General features: G+C 39.9%; 1 protein-coding gene and 1 pseudogene across 4 annotated transcripts; one reads left to right on the top strand and one right to left on the bottom strand.

Moving 5' to 3' along the window:
* The first annotated feature begins 615 nt into the window (after positions 1-615).
* On the top strand, positions 616-1,800 carry LOC133870498 (probable sarcosine oxidase; annotated as a pseudogene).
* Positions 1,801-4,394: 2,594 nt separating this feature from the next.
* LOC133870497 (sporulation-specific protein 15) lies at positions 4,395-19,365 on the bottom strand. Of its 4 annotated transcripts, none has more exons than XM_062307647.1 (10): positions 19,210-19,365; positions 18,580-18,717; positions 17,716-17,980; positions 10,703-17,586; positions 7,096-7,972; positions 6,316-7,001; positions 5,541-5,682; positions 5,316-5,397; positions 5,109-5,223; positions 4,395-4,889 (listed from the first exon to the last, which is right to left on the bottom strand). In XM_062307647.1, the coding sequence occupies exons 2-9, from the start codon at positions 18,628-18,630 to the stop codon at positions 5,121-5,123; spliced, it is 9,090 nt and encodes a 3,029-aa protein (XP_062163631.1). In that variant the 5' UTR covers positions 18,631-18,717; positions 19,210-19,365; the 3' UTR covers positions 4,395-4,889; positions 5,109-5,120. The 4 variants fall into 4 exon arrangements, with proteins under 4 accessions (XP_062163631.1, XP_062163632.1, XP_062163633.1 ...); XM_062307648.1 differs by having other exon boundaries at positions 10,703-17,575; positions 17,720-17,980; XM_062307649.1 differs by having other exon boundaries at positions 10,703-17,575; positions 17,729-17,980.
* Between the last annotated feature and the right edge of the window lie 77 nt (positions 19,366-19,442).

The raw sequence follows: 19,442 nt of genomic DNA, 5'->3' as shown, positions 1-19,442 counted from the left end.
AGAAATATGTAAATTTAATCATTTAATCAATACTTTAATAAATATTAGCTTTACAAATAATGCTAGACGAAATATATATATATATATATATATATATATATATATATATATATATATATATATTGTTCTTTTAAATTGATATATTTTTTTAAAAAAATTACTAATGATTCAAAATTTAATAGTAATTTATTACAAAATTAATAATTATTTTAAAAGTCATGTAATTTTAGAATAATACAAAGAAAATATGAATCTTTCTTCTTTAAGATTAGTTTTTAGCTTTAGGAACTCACCTCTACAAATGGCATGCAATCAGATAAAACATTCACGTCAGTTTCGTCGACACCTCGTCCTTCGCGTCAAAATTCAAGATTATATTCACCCTACAACTTTTTTTTTTTTTAAAAAAAAAAAAATAATAATAATCAGCATGATGTTTCCTTCGTAATTTTGTATCCACGTGAATCTGCTCTTTTGGCCACCAGTGGTGCTCCTTTGGCCACAATAAATAAATAGACGAGAAAGAACCATTAAAAGCCACGTGAACCCAAGCGGAAAAGCCCCCTCCAAGATATTCTTTCTTTGTTCACAAGAGAGAAAAAGAAAAAGAGAGGGATGGCACTTCCCGGCGAAGAATTCGACGTGATTGTGGTGGGTGCAGGAATCATGGGCAGCTCCACCGCCTACGAAGTCGCCAAAAGGGGTCAGAAAACCCTCATCTACTCCAGCAATTCTATTTCTTGCACCAGCGGGGCTCCTCTTACAACTAGTCTCGCACCATACGAGCAACCTATCTGGAGGAGTACTACTTTCCGAGAGTCATCGAGTCATACAAACTCTGGCAAGAGGCCGAGTCCCAAATCGGCTACAAGGTCTACTTCAAGGCCAGACATCTCGACATGGGCGACTCCCACGACAAGAGCATGCGTGGCATCATAAACACCTGCCGCAAACACTCGGTCTCGCATTAAGTTCTTGACCGCCAACAACTGGCCGACAAGTTTCCCGAATGGTTCGATATCCCGAAGAATTGGATTGTTGTGTTTAACGAGTATGGCGGAGTGATAAAGCCCACCAAGGCAATGTCCGTGTTCCAAGCCTTGGCGTTTCAAAAGGGTGTTGTTCTAAGGGACTGCATGGAAGTGAAAGATATTAAAAAAGAGGGCATCAAAGGGGGCGTATGGGTTTACACCAGCAATGGTGAAAAGTTTTGGGGTAACAAATGTGTGGTGACAATTGGGGCTTGGGCGAGAAAGTTGGTTAAAACAGTAGTTAGGCTTCAACTGCCTATACAACCCTTGGAGACCGCTGTGTGTTATTCGATAATTAAGGAAGGGAATGAAGAAAAGTATGTGATCAGAGGGGATTTTCCGACGTTTGCATGCCACGGGGATCCATATGTATACAACACATTGTCGTTGGAGTATCCGGGGTTGATAAAGATGGCAGTGCATGGGGGGCAATCCATGTGACGAGGACAAGAGGCCATAGGGGCCAAGAATGGCATTGGGGTCTTTGAAACAATGGGTTGAGGAGAGGCTATCAGGGATGGTTGATTCTGGGGCACCTGTAGCCACGGAATTGTGCATGTATTCGATGACACCCGATGAGGATTTTGTGATTAATTTCTTGGGCGGGGAGTTTGGGAAGGATGTTGTGATGGAAGGTGGGTTTTCTGGGCATGGGTTCAAGATGGGGCTGGTAGTGGGGAGGATACTGGCTGACCTTGTGCTTACTGGGGAGGCAAATGGGGTGGAGCTAAAACACTTGAGGATTCGAAGGTTTGAGGAGAATCCTTGAGAATATTCTTTTGGCGCAGGAGGTGGTTTGTGATTATCATAAGCAGAAGGGCATTCCTAGATGTGCTCTTAAGGTGGATTTAATGAAAGCATATGATTCCTTGAACTAGGAATATATTCTTCACTGTCTAAAGTGTTTGGGAGCTCCTACTAGGTTTATTTCTTGGATCAGGGAATGTATTACCAACCCTAGCTTTACCATTGCCCTTAATGGGTCTTTGGTTGGATACTTTCATGGCAAGAAGGGACTTAGGCAAGGGGACCCGATTTCCCCTTACCTCTTTGTGATAGCTATGGAAGGGCTGTCCCTTTTACTTGGAGATGCTGTATCTTCAAATTTCCAATTTGATTTTCATCCTAGATGCAGAGAGCTGAAGTTAAATTATCTATGTTTTGCAGATGATTTGCTCATCTTCTCTGCTGCTTCTATTAGATCGGTGAAGGTCATTAAGGATGTTCTTGATGATTTTGAGCAGCTCTCGGGTCTAAAGGCAAACCCCTCTAAAAGTTCTATTTTTTTGGCTGGAGTGAATCCTGTTCTGAAGCAGGATATTCTTGAGATGCTGCATATGCCTGAAGGAGTGCTGCCAGTAAGGTACTTGGGTGTGCCTCTTATCTCCAAGAGGCTTACTTCTGTGGACTATGAGAGCTTGGTGGCAAAAATCACGGCCAGAATTGATTCATGGCTGGTCCGGAAGCTTTCTTTGCTGGTAGGCTTCAGCTTTTGTCCTCTGTCCTAGTCAGTTTACAGGTTTTTTGGGCAAAGGTTTTCATTCTTCCTAAACAAATCATCAAGTTAATTGAGCAAAAGTTTAATAAGTTTCTTTGGGGTGGCTCTGATGTTAAAGCCCATGTGAAGGTGGCTTGGGATAAGATTTGTTTCCCTAAAAAAGAAGGTGGTCTTGGGATAAAAAAGATTGAGGTTTGGAACCAAGCTTCAATGCTTAATCATATTTGGAACCTCTTCACTAAAGCTGGCTCGCTTTGGGTTGCTTGGGTTGATTTAAATTGGCTCAGGGGTAGAAGTTTCTGGAATGTTTCTATTCCTTCTTCTTGCTCTTGGAGTTGGAAGAAATTGTTGAAGATCCGGGACATTGCTAAGAGGTTTATTAGATACCAAGTTGGTGATTGGAGAAAGATTTTTCTTTGGCTGGACAAGTGGCATCCAGTAGGGTGTCTTTTGGATAAATTTGGATATAGGGCAGTTTATGATTCAGGTTTATCCATGAATGCTAAACTGTGTACCATAATCAGGAATGGGGAATGGTACTGGCCTTTTGCAAGGTCTGATGATATTGTTGAGATTCAATGTAATCTTCCAGATATACGGTTGGGGGGAGAAGATCAGCTTATCTGGGAATCCAGGAATGGGAAATACTCTTGTGCAGATGCTTTGGAGAATATGAGGAGTAGAAGTCAGGAGGTTCCTAGGTGGAAGGTTGTCTGGTGGTCTATGGCTATACCGAAGCACTCATTCTTCTTATGGCTGCTGTTTCAGAATGCTGTTATTACTAGACACAAGATGTGTGCTTATTTGGGTTCGATTCTTTGCATGTTTTGCTATGCTCATCAGGAGAATAGAGACCACCTCTTCTTTGGTTGTAGTTTCAGTAGAAGGATCTGGATAGAAATCATGAGTGATTGTTCCTTCATTAATGTTCCGACTAGTTGGAATGATGTTGAAATTTGGGGTCCTAAAGTGTTAAGGGAAAAAGTCTGCCGTCATGCTTGGGAAGACTTTGTTTTGCTGCTGTAGTGTATCACCTATGGCAGAAACGTAATGCCCTCTTACATAGTAATAATCCTCGGACGGAGGAAGCAATTTTGGCTCAAGTTCGATGGGAAGTCAGAATGAGGATTATGGCTAAAGGGCATTTTAAGAGACTTAATAAACAGAAGGTTCTTGTGGCTAAATGGAACCTTTTATCTTGCTGTAACTGAGTTTAAGTTGCTGGAGGTTTTGCGGGTTTGTTAGTTCTTGTTGTTTTGTGTTGATGTTTTCAGCGAGTAAGGCTTTTGCCTTGATGTAATGGTGATCCAGTTTCTGGAGAGTTGTAAGACGTTTGTTTTGGTTTTAATATGATTTTAATTCATCCAAAAAATATATATATACCGCATTCATATGGGCTACCTATCACTATTTAAACAGGAACACAGGCTATGAAATGACTGGTTTTTCCACCTGCCACCCACTTTGGTATTTCTTCTTCTTACCTTCAAAAATAGGGTAGTTTCAACTTAGGGATAATCTCTCTTGAGATATACTGAGAGGAGTATTTGTATGCTTAGATGACATTTTCCCACAAATCATTTGAAAGCGGATAGCTCTAAAATTGACAATATCAAGGGTCCAATAGGCCGAGCCGCACTCTCTACATGCCCTCGATCCCTTCAGCATTGAGCTTAAACTTCAGTTCATCATTTTAGGTTCTAGCTACGATTTCACTTTAGATTAACACATGCTAAGTATCCATTTCATAAAACTCCAAAGTAACAATTCCAATTATTTTCTGATGCACTATCTTCTTATGTGCCATAATACAAATATAAATGCTTGCAAGTACCAATTTTTACAGTAAATGATTTTTTTAAAAAAAAAAAAAAATTAACTACTAAATATTACAAAATCTACAAAGACATCGAGAATATCAATATAAGCACATAGTTATCAATAAGAAAAACTTGCTCAAATATGAAAGACCCGCCTGATTTCTACAAGCTACTAACCATAGGTGCGTGCCTTGCCCAATGTGGATAGATAACGATGTTCTTTAGGATTATAGAAAAAGCTGTAAATACTCAACAGTCGTGAAGTAGAGCTTTTGACTGGGTTTTGAGTAAACAATTTCTCAATCTATTTCATCTATCATGGTAACAAGGTACTTTTTTTTTTTTTCTTATTGGATTCTACCAAGCAATCTGAGATTAACAAAAATAAAACTGGGAAATCACAGTTGCCTGGTTGAGCTAAATAATAATCAATCAGATCATATCTATTAAGGGGGAAAATGAATGATTATAGAGAAAAATTAGATACCAAAACTAACAAGATCATTGCTGCACCCTCTTGCCTTCAGACCAAATATCGCCCTGCAGATCAGGAAAATGCAATAAGGTTGAATTCACACCATGTGCCATTTCACCTTCAAACGGGAATTCCCTATCGTATGATCAGTTCAACAAATTGGAAAGGCGAAAATATTGCACGATGCTATTACTAACAGGGAGAAAAATAAAAAAAAACACATCCACTCAATGAAGCAGATTTGCAACAAAGCCACCTGATGCAAAGAAGAAAGGATCACTTACCAGTTTGGCTTTTCAAACCACAAGAGTGGCAAGAAGTGCATGCAATATGGCCCAATAGATTATAATACCCAGCCGCAAAGCAGGTTGTCGCATCAGAGCCCGATCACAAGAAACCCTGGCAGATTGGGTATAAAAGATGGTTTCAGCTTACTAACGTAGATAACTTCAAAACAAAAAAAAAGACAAAAAAGAATTGGGTGTGCCTACCAAAGGCCATCAATCATCTCAGTCACAGGTCTTGTAAATCTTGGCACAATTCTTGATGTAGTAAGTGACTTGAAACCATGAACTACAATGAAGAAAAGAGTGAAACAAAGAGAAGAAAAAAAATTAAAAAATGCATTCATTGAATTATAAGCTACATGAATTGAAGAATATCTGTATATATATAAGAAGAAGAAAAGGCCAATAGTTGTACTATTCTAGATTTACCTTTATCATCATCTTCGTCTTCTAACCTACCACTACTACCAGGATCCATGTCTATGGCAATTGCAACTTGGTCATTATTGCCTTTGCGTAAACTGCGGACTTGAGGTGCAATGGAAGTCCCAGGTACTGTCCATTTGTTAATCTGCAAGGAAGTCCACCATAATTGACTACTCATGTCAAAACTAATAGAATCAAAACAAAAAAGACGAGCATAGAATCGCTCCTTATATAGCATTATAACTAATAAAGATGAATTTTAATAGAAGATCTAAATGTTCTTAACTATCAAAAATCACAATTAAAGCAACGAACTTATGGTTAAACTAGTCACTAGTGAACCAAATGTGACAAGGGGCTTTCACATAATTTGAATAGAACGAAAATAGTTCAACTCATAAGTTCACCGAGAAGCACAAAGCAAATACATATTTAACAAATTTAAAAGGGAAACCAGAGCTAAAAGGAACATTTTAATTCGTCACTAAAACATAGCAGTGAGTAGCTGCCACTATACAATGCAATACACAGCCCAATCTGAACTAAAGAAGACTAAGCTACATTTTCCCTTTAATTTTGTATATTTGACTATAGCATTTCTTTTTGGTTTTTTTTTTTTTTTTTTTGGGGGGGGGGGGGGGGTGGGGGTGGGGGATTCAAACAGTAATTTATTTGAAATGGTAACAAGCATATGAAAGAGTACATCAATGTTATGAGTATCGAATGCATTTAAGCGATATATCAAGATCATAAGAAATAAATATATAAAAAATCTCACCTTAGGTTCAACCTCCAAAATTTCAGAGGTCATGCTAGTTTCCCTTTCAGAGTCTCCAACACCCTCAAGCAAATTTAATCGGGATTCCTTCTCACGTAAAGACTTCTCAAGAAATTCTTCTTTGCGTGTTAACTCTTCTACTTTGCTCCTTTCAACTTGTAACAATGCATCCTTACTATGAGCAACTGCCAATAGATCTTCCAATTCCGATATAATAGATATAACCTTCTTCTGAAGTATTTCCTTGTGTTCATGAACATCACTGCTGTTCTTATCATCAAGATGCACATCATGCACCCCAACCTGAGCAATCATTGAATCAAACCATGTCAAGAACTCATGGATCTCATCTAGAGTCCTCTTGCTACTCATTTGTGATGCAACAAGAACATCATTGGTGCATCTAGTGACCTCTTGCCTTAAGAAAGAGATCTCTGCATCCCGATCTTGCACTTGTGCTTGAAGCTTTTCAACCTCAGCAAGAAGACTCTCGGAAAGATGATGAAGCTCATCAAACTTAGACACAGTGACAGAAAGCTTTTTAAGAGCCTTTCCCCGAGATCCTTCAAGGTTCTTCAAATCTAGATTCTTTTGTTGTACAACTTTTTCCAGATCCTCAATCTTGTTTGTCAGATCTTCCATCTGCACCTCCTCCTCATCAAGTGCTTGCATCAGTGCCTCAATTTCTGTGATCAAAAGTAATTAAGTACTGATTATCCAAATTAACCATTATGAAACATATGAATACAAAAGGTTAGATTCAAGCAATATGTAACCAACCTTGGTCTTTGGCAGCAAGAACATTAGTAAGTGATCTAACCCTATCCTGTAACTCTGTTGAGGCAGCTTGTGTATCTTCCAGCTCCTTTACTCTCTGCTCCAGTAAGTTCCGTTCCCCCTCTATCACTTCGACCTGTTTCTCCAAATTATGCACCCGTGTTTTGGAAGATTGAAGATCTAGTGAGCAACTGGTTGCAGCAGCTTCAGCTTCCTTTATTTGACTTACCAGCTCCATGCAGATCCTTTCTTTCTGAATGTCCTTCTCCTGAAGCTCTTTCTGCAAATTTGCTATCGTCATCTTCATTTCCTTTTGGTTACCCACTACAGTTTCGACTTTCAAGCTAGCAAAGTCCTGCACTGCCAACACAAGTCTATCTGCCACAGTCCTGATAGATTCCTCAGAGGAAAAATGAGCCTGTCCACTGAAAGAAAGTTGACCGTCGGTAAATGTCGTTGATTTCAAGTTCAACCCCAGATCTGCAACAGCCATAATATTTCCAACCAGGTCAACTCTTCTGTTTTCAATTTCCATGACTGAACTAGCACATGCTTCGTAGAGCACAGCAATATTTTTACGCAGCAGAATAAGTTCCATGTCTTTTTCACTTTCGATTGACTCTATACGAACAATGTCTCTCTTCATAGCTTCAAATGACTCTTTTTGGGAAGTCATCTCTCCATGAACAATCGCCACTAACTTAGATAGACTGCTATCTTGTTCATGTAACGACACCGAGTGCTTGTATAATTTTTCTTTAAGATTGCCAATTTCTGTCAGGAATTCACGTAGATGATGTGCAACAAAATAGCAAATTTCAAATACAACATTTTCGTCAAAATGCCCATCTCTTTCGGAGTCTGACCAAGAATCCATTTCCTGAACAAGATAATTCAGAGTGGATAGAAAAAATGAATAATACATTCAATGACCAATTAAATACATAAGGAAACAAGCTACCATGGAGAATGATCCATACTATTATATTCAATAAAATTCTTAACAAAAATAAAATTATTAGAAATTTCCCTTGTGTCCACTATTTTATCCAGTTTTATAGAAAGATGTACAGAAAACTGAAAGTCAATGCAAAATCATCTAAAATGACTTGAAGCAAAGACTTACAAGAGTAAATCAGTATATATATTTAATAAGTACTGAGCTTGTAAGTGGCACATCTAATGCTATTAAGACCGAAGTCTAAGATATTCTCTTTCTTTAGTTAAAGGAGCATGAAGAAATCAATTCCACATAAGAACTCTTCAAACATCTAGACTTATTAGGAGTATTTTAATATATTTAAACAACAAAAAAAAAAAAAAAAAAACAGATAATCAATGTAACAAGTAGGATGTGTTTTCTTTTTTGTACAAAAGAACAACAAAATCTGATATTAAGTATTTTTTTTTATATAAGAAGTACTGTAAATTTAAAACATTAAACACTAAAACAGATAAACTTATTAGCAACAAGTAGGATAGCGTTTCTTTTTTGCAGAAAAGAGATACATAATCAAAATTTCAAGTATTTTTTTATCTGTAGGTTTCAAACACATTTTACATAACTGCCTAGATAAGGCCTCAAATATCGACATATAGGAAGTGGCACAAATTAAATAAATCTTTGTTCAAATTTATTTTTTATTTTTATAATTAATCAACAAATATAATTAAAAGCATAAGACACCCCTAAGTATACAAGAAATATTTTTTTTTTATAAGTAAAAATTCATTAAAAAGCGTAGAGGGGCGCAACCCTAGTACACAGGAAGTATACAAAGGAGCCCCTAATTAGAAGACCGAAACGAACAAGAAAGTAAAAAATCAGCGTACGGCATACTACCCAAGCTATGCGCCGACACCCAAAGATATAACATATTAAACACATTTCTACAAAGAGCCCCAGCCTGAACCTCCACATCCTCAAAAAGCCTAGAATTTCTCTCACGCCACAAGCCCCACAAAACACAAAGAGGAACCTGCTTCCAAATACGGTGAACAGGACCACGACCTAGCAAAGTGCCCCAAGCACTCAATAAATCTAAGACACTACTAGGCATAACCCACTCCACCCCAAACAAACTATAGAAGAAACTCCAAACAACCCGAGCCACGTCACAATGGAGAAGAAGATGATCAACAAATTCCCCATGCTTTTTACACATAACACACCACTCAACCACCACAATACCACGCCTTCGAAGGTTGTCATGAGTTAAAATATTTCCTAAAGCTGCTGTCCGTACAAAGAACACAACCTGCTTCAGAGCTTTAACACGCCATATACCCTTCCAAGGAAAAGAAGCCGCCTCGTGACAAACTAAAGCTTTATAGAAAGTCTTCACTTCAAAATTCCTCCTCTTGGAAAGAATCCACACCACCCTATCAAATTCCCCATGCCGAACCCGAGTAGAGTATAACTGTTCGAAGAAGGACATCACCATCTCCAACTCCCAATCCTGAGCATTGCGCGTAAAGAGAACATTCCAATGAGCCACACCTCCTACCATAGACAAATTATCCACCACCCAAGCATCAGGAGAACGCGCAATAGTATACAAAGTTGGAAAACAGAGCTTGAGAGGCCTGTCCCCACACCATAAATCATGCCAGAAGCGAATATGGGACCCATCACCCACCTCAAAACGCAGAAACTTGGCAACATTGTCCCACCCCCTTCGAATAAACTTCCAAACACTGACACCATAAGGCCCCGTCACCGGTAAAGAACACCAACCTCCCCTCACACTCCCATACTTCACCTCAATCACTGATCTCCACAAAGCATCGCGCTCCTGAGAAAACCTCCAGATCCACTTCCCCAATAAGGCTTGATTAAAATTAATAACATTACGAACTCTCAGTCCACCAGCCTTGATTGGAGAACAAATACGATGCCAATTGACTAAGTGAAATTTAGTCTCATCACCTATACCGTTCCAAAGAAAATTCCTTTGAAGCCGATACAAGAAATATACAAAAGGAATACCTAAAAGAAGAAACAAAACGAACAAAGAAACCCACAAAAGCCCACAGCACCAGCCAAAACGAAAACCCCTACCCCCACCCTTAAAACCCACAAAAACCACAAGAAGACACCCCCAAAAAGCAAAAAGAAAAAACCAAACCTCAACAAAACTACCCCTCAAATCTTTGTTCAACTTTCAAAGAGCTCTTCCTCTCAATGAAGGAGATTCCATATTTTGCAAGAAACAATCAACAATAAAAAAATATTCTAGGATTCAGCAACAAACAATTCGATGGGAAAAAAAAAATGGACTTTCTTTTACCCCTTATAAGCAGATTTCAAGTTAAGGGAAAGCTAATTTGGCTGAGCTTCTCAACTTTTTTCTTTTTTAAACCAAGCACACAAGAAGTATACAAGAGAAAATAAATAATAGACGTTTTTATCTTTGTAGTTTTAGCAGAAATTTTCAAGAACCAAAATGAAACAATATATTCCCCGCGTGTGCAGTATCTACAACATATTTTACCTTAGAATCTGCGAAAGATAAACCAAATACACTATTTCTACATAGAAGAGACAAGATCACCAGTAGTTAAATGTGTGCAAAATACACTAAAACAAATAGATAAGCATGAATAATACCTTGTTATCTGAATAGTTGGATATGATGGCATCGGATCCACTGAAAAGTGGCACAGCAACCTGCTCACCATTGTTTGCTTTCAGACATGACTCAATACCAACCTCCAGATTGTGCAAATATTCCAAGTCCTTGGAGAAAACATCAGCTAGGAAATAATTAACATCATGAAAGCCCTTTCTGAGTTGATTCAAACCAGATTTTATTTCCATAAATTCAGATAATTGGTTCTTTCTTTCCTCAGAATGAACAGTAGATAACTTTTCAAGCCGTGAAATAGCTTCAAGTTTGGCAGCCTCTGCCAAATCTCTTTCCTTAGTAAGCTCTGCAACTTCATTGGCAGCTTTTGCTTGCTCCTCTTGGAGAACATCATTCCTCTCTTGAACTTCATTCAGCTCTGCAAGGAGCAGCTCTGCTGCTCTTTTAGATTTCCTCAACTCCTGGTCTGAACAAGCCACAGCTGAACGTAAATCACTGAATAGTTTCCCAAGTAGTTCCAACCTCTCGACTGGGTCACCACTGCTGACGTCACCACCAACATCAACGCCATTTAAAGTAACTAAAATCATGCTCAAAACATGTCCTTTCTCCTGCAAATAGTGCTCCGTTTCTGTTAAACGATTCCTCAATTCGAAACATTCAGATTCTAGGTCTTCCACCCTTCCTGGAAGAGTGGATAAATCCCTGAACTTCTGTTCATACTCGGCAAGAGCATTTTCCCGGTGGGTAATCTCAGATTTCAAATGTTCCACTTCAGTATTCTTTTCTTCGATGGTTTGCTTCAGACCATCCCGCTGTTGCAACAGCGACTTTCCTTTCCTAACTGCAACACTAAACTTCTCTCTCACAGAAGCTGACTTCAGCTCTTCCTGACTGAGTAGCTCTTGCAACTCCTCTCTTTTTCTAACGAGAGCTTCTACTTCCCAAACCAAAGATTGCTGCTTGTCCATATATCTATCTCTCTCCTCCCTCACATGCACCAACTCATGCATGGCCTCCTCTAGTTCTTTCTTCAGAACAACTATATCCGGTTCCCTGGAATCAAGTGAATCTATGCTTCTCCCTTCAGCAAGTGTAGCACCGGCATTTTCAGCATGCTGTCTGTCAGCCACATCCCCAAGCACAGGATTCACTGAAGAAAGAATTGCATAATTCCCTATAAGCTTCCTCAGTAATTCCTCCAGGCAATCGATATCACTACCAGAAACCAGATCTTTTGGTCCAGATTCTTGCAATGCATCACTAACCATATCCTGCAATCTTCTTATTTCGCCTTCTATGCTGGCAATTTGCTCCTCATTACCAAGCTTCTCAATCAATTTCTCCTTCAAACCAGCAACATCATTCTGAAGCTTTTTGTTCTCAAGTTCAAACGCGGCTGTCTTAGATGAAAGTTTTTCATGTTCATTAGTCACAATCTCCAATCTTTCAGACAGGTGCTCTCTCTCTTGGGTAACTGCTTCGAGGTCTGCCTCAAGGTCGGATACTCTCCTTTGTGAGTCTTCCAAATCAGCACTTAACGATCCACAATAGTTTTCAAAATTATCAATCTTCTGCTGGAGAGAATTTCTATCATGTTGAGCTTCCGAAAGTGCTTTTCCTAACCACTCAATTCTATCCTCTGGTTCCAAAGACCGGAATGGCGAAGGCATATCAATCCTGTCCAGAAGTTCTTCCAACCTCTGCACCAAGTTGTTCCTTTCCATTAATGATTGTTCGAGCATTTCATTTTGTTCAGCCAACCCATATAACCTATTTTGAAGCTCCTCAAACTTTCTTCTCAAATCATCCCCTGAATTTGAGCTTGGCTGTACATCGTCTTTCCAAGCATCAGAAAATGAACCGCCTCCTGCAGAACTCTTCTGATCCCAATCAGTCAGAGGCAGAGAGTTTCCAGCAGCTGACCTTGCCAACCAATCAATCTTTTCAATTATATCTCTTGAATGAAAATGCTCTGGCAGATCTAGGTCCTCTAAAATCTCTTCTATTCTCTGAAGGACAGAATCTTTAAGAAGGAATGATTCTCTTAATGCAGTGGCTGAGTTGCGAATGTATGAAAGCTCAGATTCCAGAGCTTCCACGCGCTCACCTGCTTCTGAGTAAGTCTTAAGCTTCGTTTCAACTTCTTGGATTCTAGATTCTTTCAACTGTAGCTCTTGTAAGCATCTCTCCAGTTCGCTAGAAGTCTCAGCCAGGGACTGCTTGAGACCATCTCGCTGCACAACCAGGCCTTTCCCCTTGGCAACAGCTATGCTAAGTTTCTCTCTAATAGAAGATACTCGCTGGTCTGTCTGTTCAAGTTCACTTATTTTGTCTCGTAACTCAGAACGTGCAGCAATTAGGGCTTCCTCCAACAGACGCAAACTGTCCTTGAGAATAGGGATTTCGTTTTCATGCTCAAAGGTCAAGGCTTCTAACTGATGGATCTTATCCTGCAATTCAGTCATTTCCATCACCTTAGATGCCAACTCTTCTCTGGACGAGCCAACCAGCACATCGGCTGCTTTAAATTTCCGAACAAGAAGAGACACCAACAACTCCAAATGCAAAGCAGGTGTTCTATCCAAGTTAATATCAGTTTCTTCCAGTTTTAGCACACTTTCAACATCTTCAATTAACTTATGAACAGTAATAGGATCAAGGCATCTTCTCTTCAGTTCCTCAAATTCTTCTACTCTATTAATCAGCTCAGCAGTGAGTTTATTGTTAACAGACTCAAGTTGCAGCTTCTCATCTAAAAAATTCTCCATCTGTTCCAAGAGGGTCTTGTAATTACTATAATCTAAAGGATCAAGCACTTTCTCAATTTGTTTGTTTCTCTCACTTTCCTCCACTGATCCACATGAACTGACAACAAGTTCCATCAGTTTACCGTGCATCTTATGCAATATACCAATTGCCAATTCCTTATTTCCAAGCAAATCATCACATTTCTCATTCACTTCTTTGTATAAAGTACAGATTGCTTCATGGTCTGTCTGAGCAGCTTGGACTTTCCCCTGCAGAGCCTCAATCACTTTGGTGGCAGCATTAACAGAAGCAGCGACACGGCTGCTTATATTCGAGCCACCATGAGTGCCAATTGAGATGGTCGAGGAGAAAGATTCCCCAATTGAATCATCAAGCTTCCCAACAATTTCAAGAATCTGAGCAACAGTAGAATTCCAATCTTGCTCAAGTAACAATCCCCTCTCAGCCACTTCTTTCTGCAAATTTTCTAAATGATTGCTGATGACAGAAGTCACCTCATTTGAACCATGCTGTAAATCATACAATTGACTCTGCAATTCACTGATTCTCAATTGGAACCCTCGTAACTTTTCACAAAGCTCACTGTTTTCTGCTTTGAGATTAATGTCTTGTTGCTTTAAGAATTCGTAGAGAACCTCAAGCTCACCATTCCTTGCTTCAATGCAGCCAAAATGTTGCTTTAAAGCTTCATATACAACCCCAAGCTCAATATTGGCCTCTTCCAAATTGTCTGTGTGTTCCTTCAAAGCTTCATGTTCATCCCTAAGCTCCCTGAATATGACATCAGCAATATTCCTCTGATCGCGCTCCCCCTTAAGCAGTACAGTGGCATGCTCAGCTTCCAGTACTAACTGCTTAAGCAATGCTCTCAAAATTCCAGTTTGCTCTTTTGTTACCATGAATGGATCTGCCAGTGTTTGATTTTCAGTCAAAGCTCTTTCCTCTGCCTCATGTTCATCAACATGCACCTTCGACTCAAAGGCTTGAATCAGTTTCGATATCCCAGGTGCGGAAACTTTACCAGCTGACCTGCTAACGGAGGCTGCATGAGAATGCACCCCCTCTACTGCCTTTTCAAGTTTGTGCAATATTTTCTCTGCCTCCTCCACATGTCTCTTTAAGGCAACAAAGCTATAAGAATCATCAGAGACTTCCTGTTCAAACCGCTCGAGTGGTGGTTCTACTGCAAGGACGTCAGATACAGGCTTCTCCAACACAGGAGAATAAACTTCACCATCTTGCTTCCCAAGAATCTGGCAAGAATCATAATCTGCTCCACTTTCATGGCCTCTACTTCGTACTTCCAAACTTATTTCGTTACCAGCTTCCCCAGCTTGACAGGGTATTTGGGTTTGCCAGCTAGCTATCTCTCTTATTGTAGCTTTGAAAATGTCCAGACTACTATGAAGATGAAAATTTTCCTCAGTGAGTTGTTCAAGGTGCATTGTCACTTCCTTCAGGTCAACTTCAACCTTCTTTCGTTCCCCATGTTCTACAGATGACCGCTCTTGAAGAGCAAGAAGCTTGGATGTAAGTCTCTCATTTTCAAGATTCAGATATTCCTTATCCTCTTCGAGTTTGCTTTTTTGCTGAGTTACCAAGGCAAGATTCCCATTTAAGTTGGTGTTTTCTACCTGCAAATCTGCCACCAAACCCTTACAGTCGGCCAATTCCATTGATAGTTTCTCATTCTCAAGGGAATGATGCTCCTTTTCCTCTTCAAGCTTCTTTCTCTCTACCATCACTGAAGACAGACTCCCAAGTAAGTTGGAGTTTTCAAACTGTAGAGCTGCTACAACATTCTTGATGTCAGCCAACTCTTTTGAGAGCTTCACATTCTCATGGAATAAAAACTCTTTTTCCTCCACAAATTTCTTTCTTTCTTCAGTCACAGACACAACAGTCCCATCCAATTTCTTATTTTTCACCTGTAAATCTGCCACCAAACTCTTGCAGTCAGCCAACTCTGTTGATAGGCTCAACAACTCCCTTTCTGACCTTTCCAAACTACTCTGCAAATTACATGCTCTAGAAGATAATTCCTCAACCTCTGCCTTTGCTATATGAAATTGGTCTTCGAGCTTCACCCTCCCGCTAGTAACAGCCTGAAGTTCAGATCTGCTCTGTGCAAGCTCTTCAGCAAGGAATTGATTCTTCTCACGAAATTCATTGAGTGAAGCATTCAGCAGAGATATATCATCAACCAACTGATGACACTGATGATCTAACTCCATTTGTTGCTCAGACTGTTCAGCAAGTTGCAAGTGAAAGATATCTTTTGTAAAATGTGTCAGAAATAATTCTTCTTTGAGTCTCTGCAGTAAATCCATAAAGCCATATTCTGCAAAAATCATGCTACAGGTCCCCAAATCTGCATTAGAAACTGATTCTCTTGACTTGAGCAAAAACCTAAATTCTTCCTCATTAAGCCCGCTTATCACTTCCTTGAGCTGAGAGAGACCAATTGAGCTCGCATCTGCAACAGGAGACATCTGTGCTCCAGCCGAATTTGACATTTTAGTTTCAAAAGGTCTTTCAAAGCTTTTACTCTCACGTTTAATCGACCCATCTGGCAAATATTGTAGATTATATCCTTCTGCAGCTGTCCTGCCGTCAGCAACAGCCTGAGTCTTTTCTTCCCCGCCTTCTCCATAGTCACCAGACTGAAAAAGCATGTCAGAGTTTTCTTTGTAAGATGAACCTGGCACTATTTCTTCTCTTTGCCGATTTGTAATGGCAGAATTAATAGCTGAAATCCCATCTGCCTCGTGCAAAGCAAAAACAGAAGCTGAAAATCCATCTGACAGGGTCGCACCACCAGATGCAGGTACTTCTACTGATTCACTAATTTGCTCTGCTTCATTAGATGCCTCCTCCATACTAGTCTCTACTGAAGCAATCTTTGGAAGAGTTAGAGCACTTGCACCATGCTCAGAAAAAGGAAGCTCCTCGTCTCCTTCAACCTCTATTTCACTGCTTTGATCTGTCTCGTTCAAAGCCAAAACAGAGGCTGAAAGTCCAGCTGACAAGGTCACACCATCAGATGCAGATACTTCTCCTGACTCACCCATTTGCTCTGCCTCAATAGATGCCGCCTCCACACTAATCTCTACCGAAGCTATCCTTGAAAGAGTTTCAGCACTTTCATCATGCTCAGACAAAGGAAGCTGCCTGTATCCTTCAAGCTCTACCTCACTGCTTCGATCTGCCTCGTTCAAAGCCAAAACAGAAGCTGAAAATCCAGCTGACAAGGTCCCACCATCAGATGCAGATACCTCTCCTGACTCACCAGTTTGCACCATTTCATGGGATGCCTCCTCCATACTAGTCTCTAGAGAAGCTATTCTTGAAAGAGTTTCAGCAATTTCACCATGCTCAGACAAAGGAAGCTTCCTGTCACCTTCAAGATCTATTTCACTGCTTTGATCTGTCCCGTGTAAAGCCAAAACAGAAGCTGAAAATCCATCTGACAAGGTTGCACCATCAGATGCAGACACTTCTCCTGACTTGCCAGTTTGCTCCGCTTCACAGGATGCCTCCTCCACACTAGTCTCTACTGAAGCTATCCTTGAAAGAGTTTCAGCACTTTCATCATGCTCAGACAAAGGAAGCTGCCTGTATCCTTCAAGCTCTACCTCACTGCTTCGATCTGCCTCGTTCAAAGCCAAAACAGAAGCTGAAAATCCAGCTGACAAGGTCCCACCATCAGATGCAGATACCTCTCCTGACTCACCAGTTTGCACCATTTCATGGGATGCCTCCTCCATACTAGTCTCTAGAGAAGCTATTCTTGAAAGAGTTTCAGCAATTTCACCATGCTCAGAAAAAGGAAGCTTCCTGTCACCTTCAAGATCTATTTCACTGCTTCGATCTACCCCGTGTAAAGCCAAAACAGAAGCTGAAAATCCATCTGACAAGGTTGCACCATCAGATGCAGACACTTCTCCTGACTTGCCAGTTTGCTCCGCTTCACAGGATGCCTCCTCCACACTAGTCTCTACTGAAGCTATCCTTGAAAGAGTTTCAACACTTTCACCATGCTCAGACAAAGGAAGCTGCCCGTCTCCTTCAAGCTCTGTTCCACTGCTTCGATTAATTTGCCGCAAGTCCAAACCATCAGCTTCCTGCATTGCCCCTACCCAGCAACCAATGAGAATATAACAATAAATCAGATCCACACGCCATCTTTCCTAGCCTGCTCAAACTATTTCTCAAATAATTCCTAAATTATATTAAGTGATAAGTATCAAGAGGAGGGCACAACCTACATCTGTTACCTGATATTCCCTCAAATGCATCAAGGACGTATTAGGCTCACCAAGCGGTACTGATGAATCAATAACTGCCAGATCTGGAGCATCATGAGGTGGAATTTCCCTTTCAGTAACCTGAGACAATGCTGTTGGTATAGGAGTAGTGGACGATGCATCAACATCAGCTTCATGCTGCTCAGATTTACCAGCTCTTTTTGAGGACTTTCCATGGCTGGCACTGCCCTTAGTGTCCTTTTTCTGACGAAATTGTTGAAGCTGATCATAGAAAATTAAAACTCATAATAAAAATCTCTAATCACTCATATTCACTATTGTTTGGCTGCTAAGACGCCAGGGAAACAGAAACAAGCACAAATTCCCACTCCTAGGGAGTGAACAAAAAGTTCAATACAAGCAACTTTATTTACCCAGTTCTAAGAAGCATAAACAAAATGCGTACCATTCAAACTTTTATTTGCTTACGCTCAACTCTATTATCCTAACAAACAAACAATGACTCAAGAACCCACGTCTAATCAGACCAGACATAAAATCATCAAAAACCCAAGTGCTCTATTTTCTTACTTAAGTACCAAAAGAAATTATAGAAAATGAAAAGTAAAACCCTAATTTTCTTTTGTTCAAGTCCCCCAAACTAAGTAACCAGCTCAGTCATCCTCATACAGTTATCCAACTGAAAGTTAAGTACAATTCGATTAGGAACGCAATATCGTAGAACAAAAGGATTCAAACCTATCTCTTTTCTTTTCCAACAATTACTCCGCAACCAAACAGAAAGTAACAACTATCGACAGTTTCAATTCTGGAAATTCAAAAGTATGTAGAATAATTAAACAAAGCAAACCAAAAAAGACCTTTTTGCGGCCAGCGGCAAGCAGATCGGTACGGCTCTTGTTCTTGTCCATCTGATCCACTCCGTCCTTGTTCCCCACTGACCCTCCACACGAATCACAACCACCCACAAGGCCCAATCACCATTAGAGACACTACCCCTTTACCATGCCCAGGAAAAAAAAAAATAATAATGAATATTCAATAAAATAAATAAGACCACAAATAATCACTAAATAAGTGAAGAAATAAGCTTATCGAATTGAAATAATGTCCTCATTTGGTCGCAGAGAAAATAAAAGAAAAATCTAAAACTCAAGTTTCGTGTTGTTTTCAGAAATTGAGAAATTCACCTCCATTAAGTAAAACAAATAGCTGCCTTATTCGGCTCAATCAGCAGTGGATACTAACGATAGCCTAAGATTCAAAAACCCCAGTTTCGTGCATACCGAACAGAACATTAGAAAAAAGTCCGACTCCAATTTCCTACCATCCAAAACCCTAAATTCGGACTCTAGTTACACACCGAACCAAACGAAAACTCCAAAACAGAAAAAGCAATTGAAAACAGTTTGATTCACGGAACACCGAAACCAGATTGATTGACGAAATGACGAAAACAGTGTGATTCAATAAATGAAAAGAAAGCGCACCTCGATTTGGCTCGGTTCGATCTTTCGGCAGTCGTCTTCGTGAATAATGGTGGTTCCAGTTTGGTGCCAATTGCTTTTGTCTTAAGAAAAAACGAAATCCGACTGCGTGATGGGTTTCCTCTCTTAGATCTAACGCAAAATTCGTTCTCTCTTTAGCGTCAATAGGTAAAACGTCGAAATGGGCCTTAGCTGTAATAAAACCCAAAGAATATATTCCAAAACTTTTATGCCCT

Source organism: Alnus glutinosa, chromosome 6 (genome assembly GCF_958979055.1).
Source record: "Alnus glutinosa chromosome 6, dhAlnGlut1.1, whole genome shotgun sequence".
NCBI lineage: Eukaryota > Viridiplantae > Streptophyta > Magnoliopsida > Fagales > Betulaceae > Alnus > Alnus glutinosa.
This window is presented reverse-complemented; position numbering and strand designations above follow the sequence as displayed.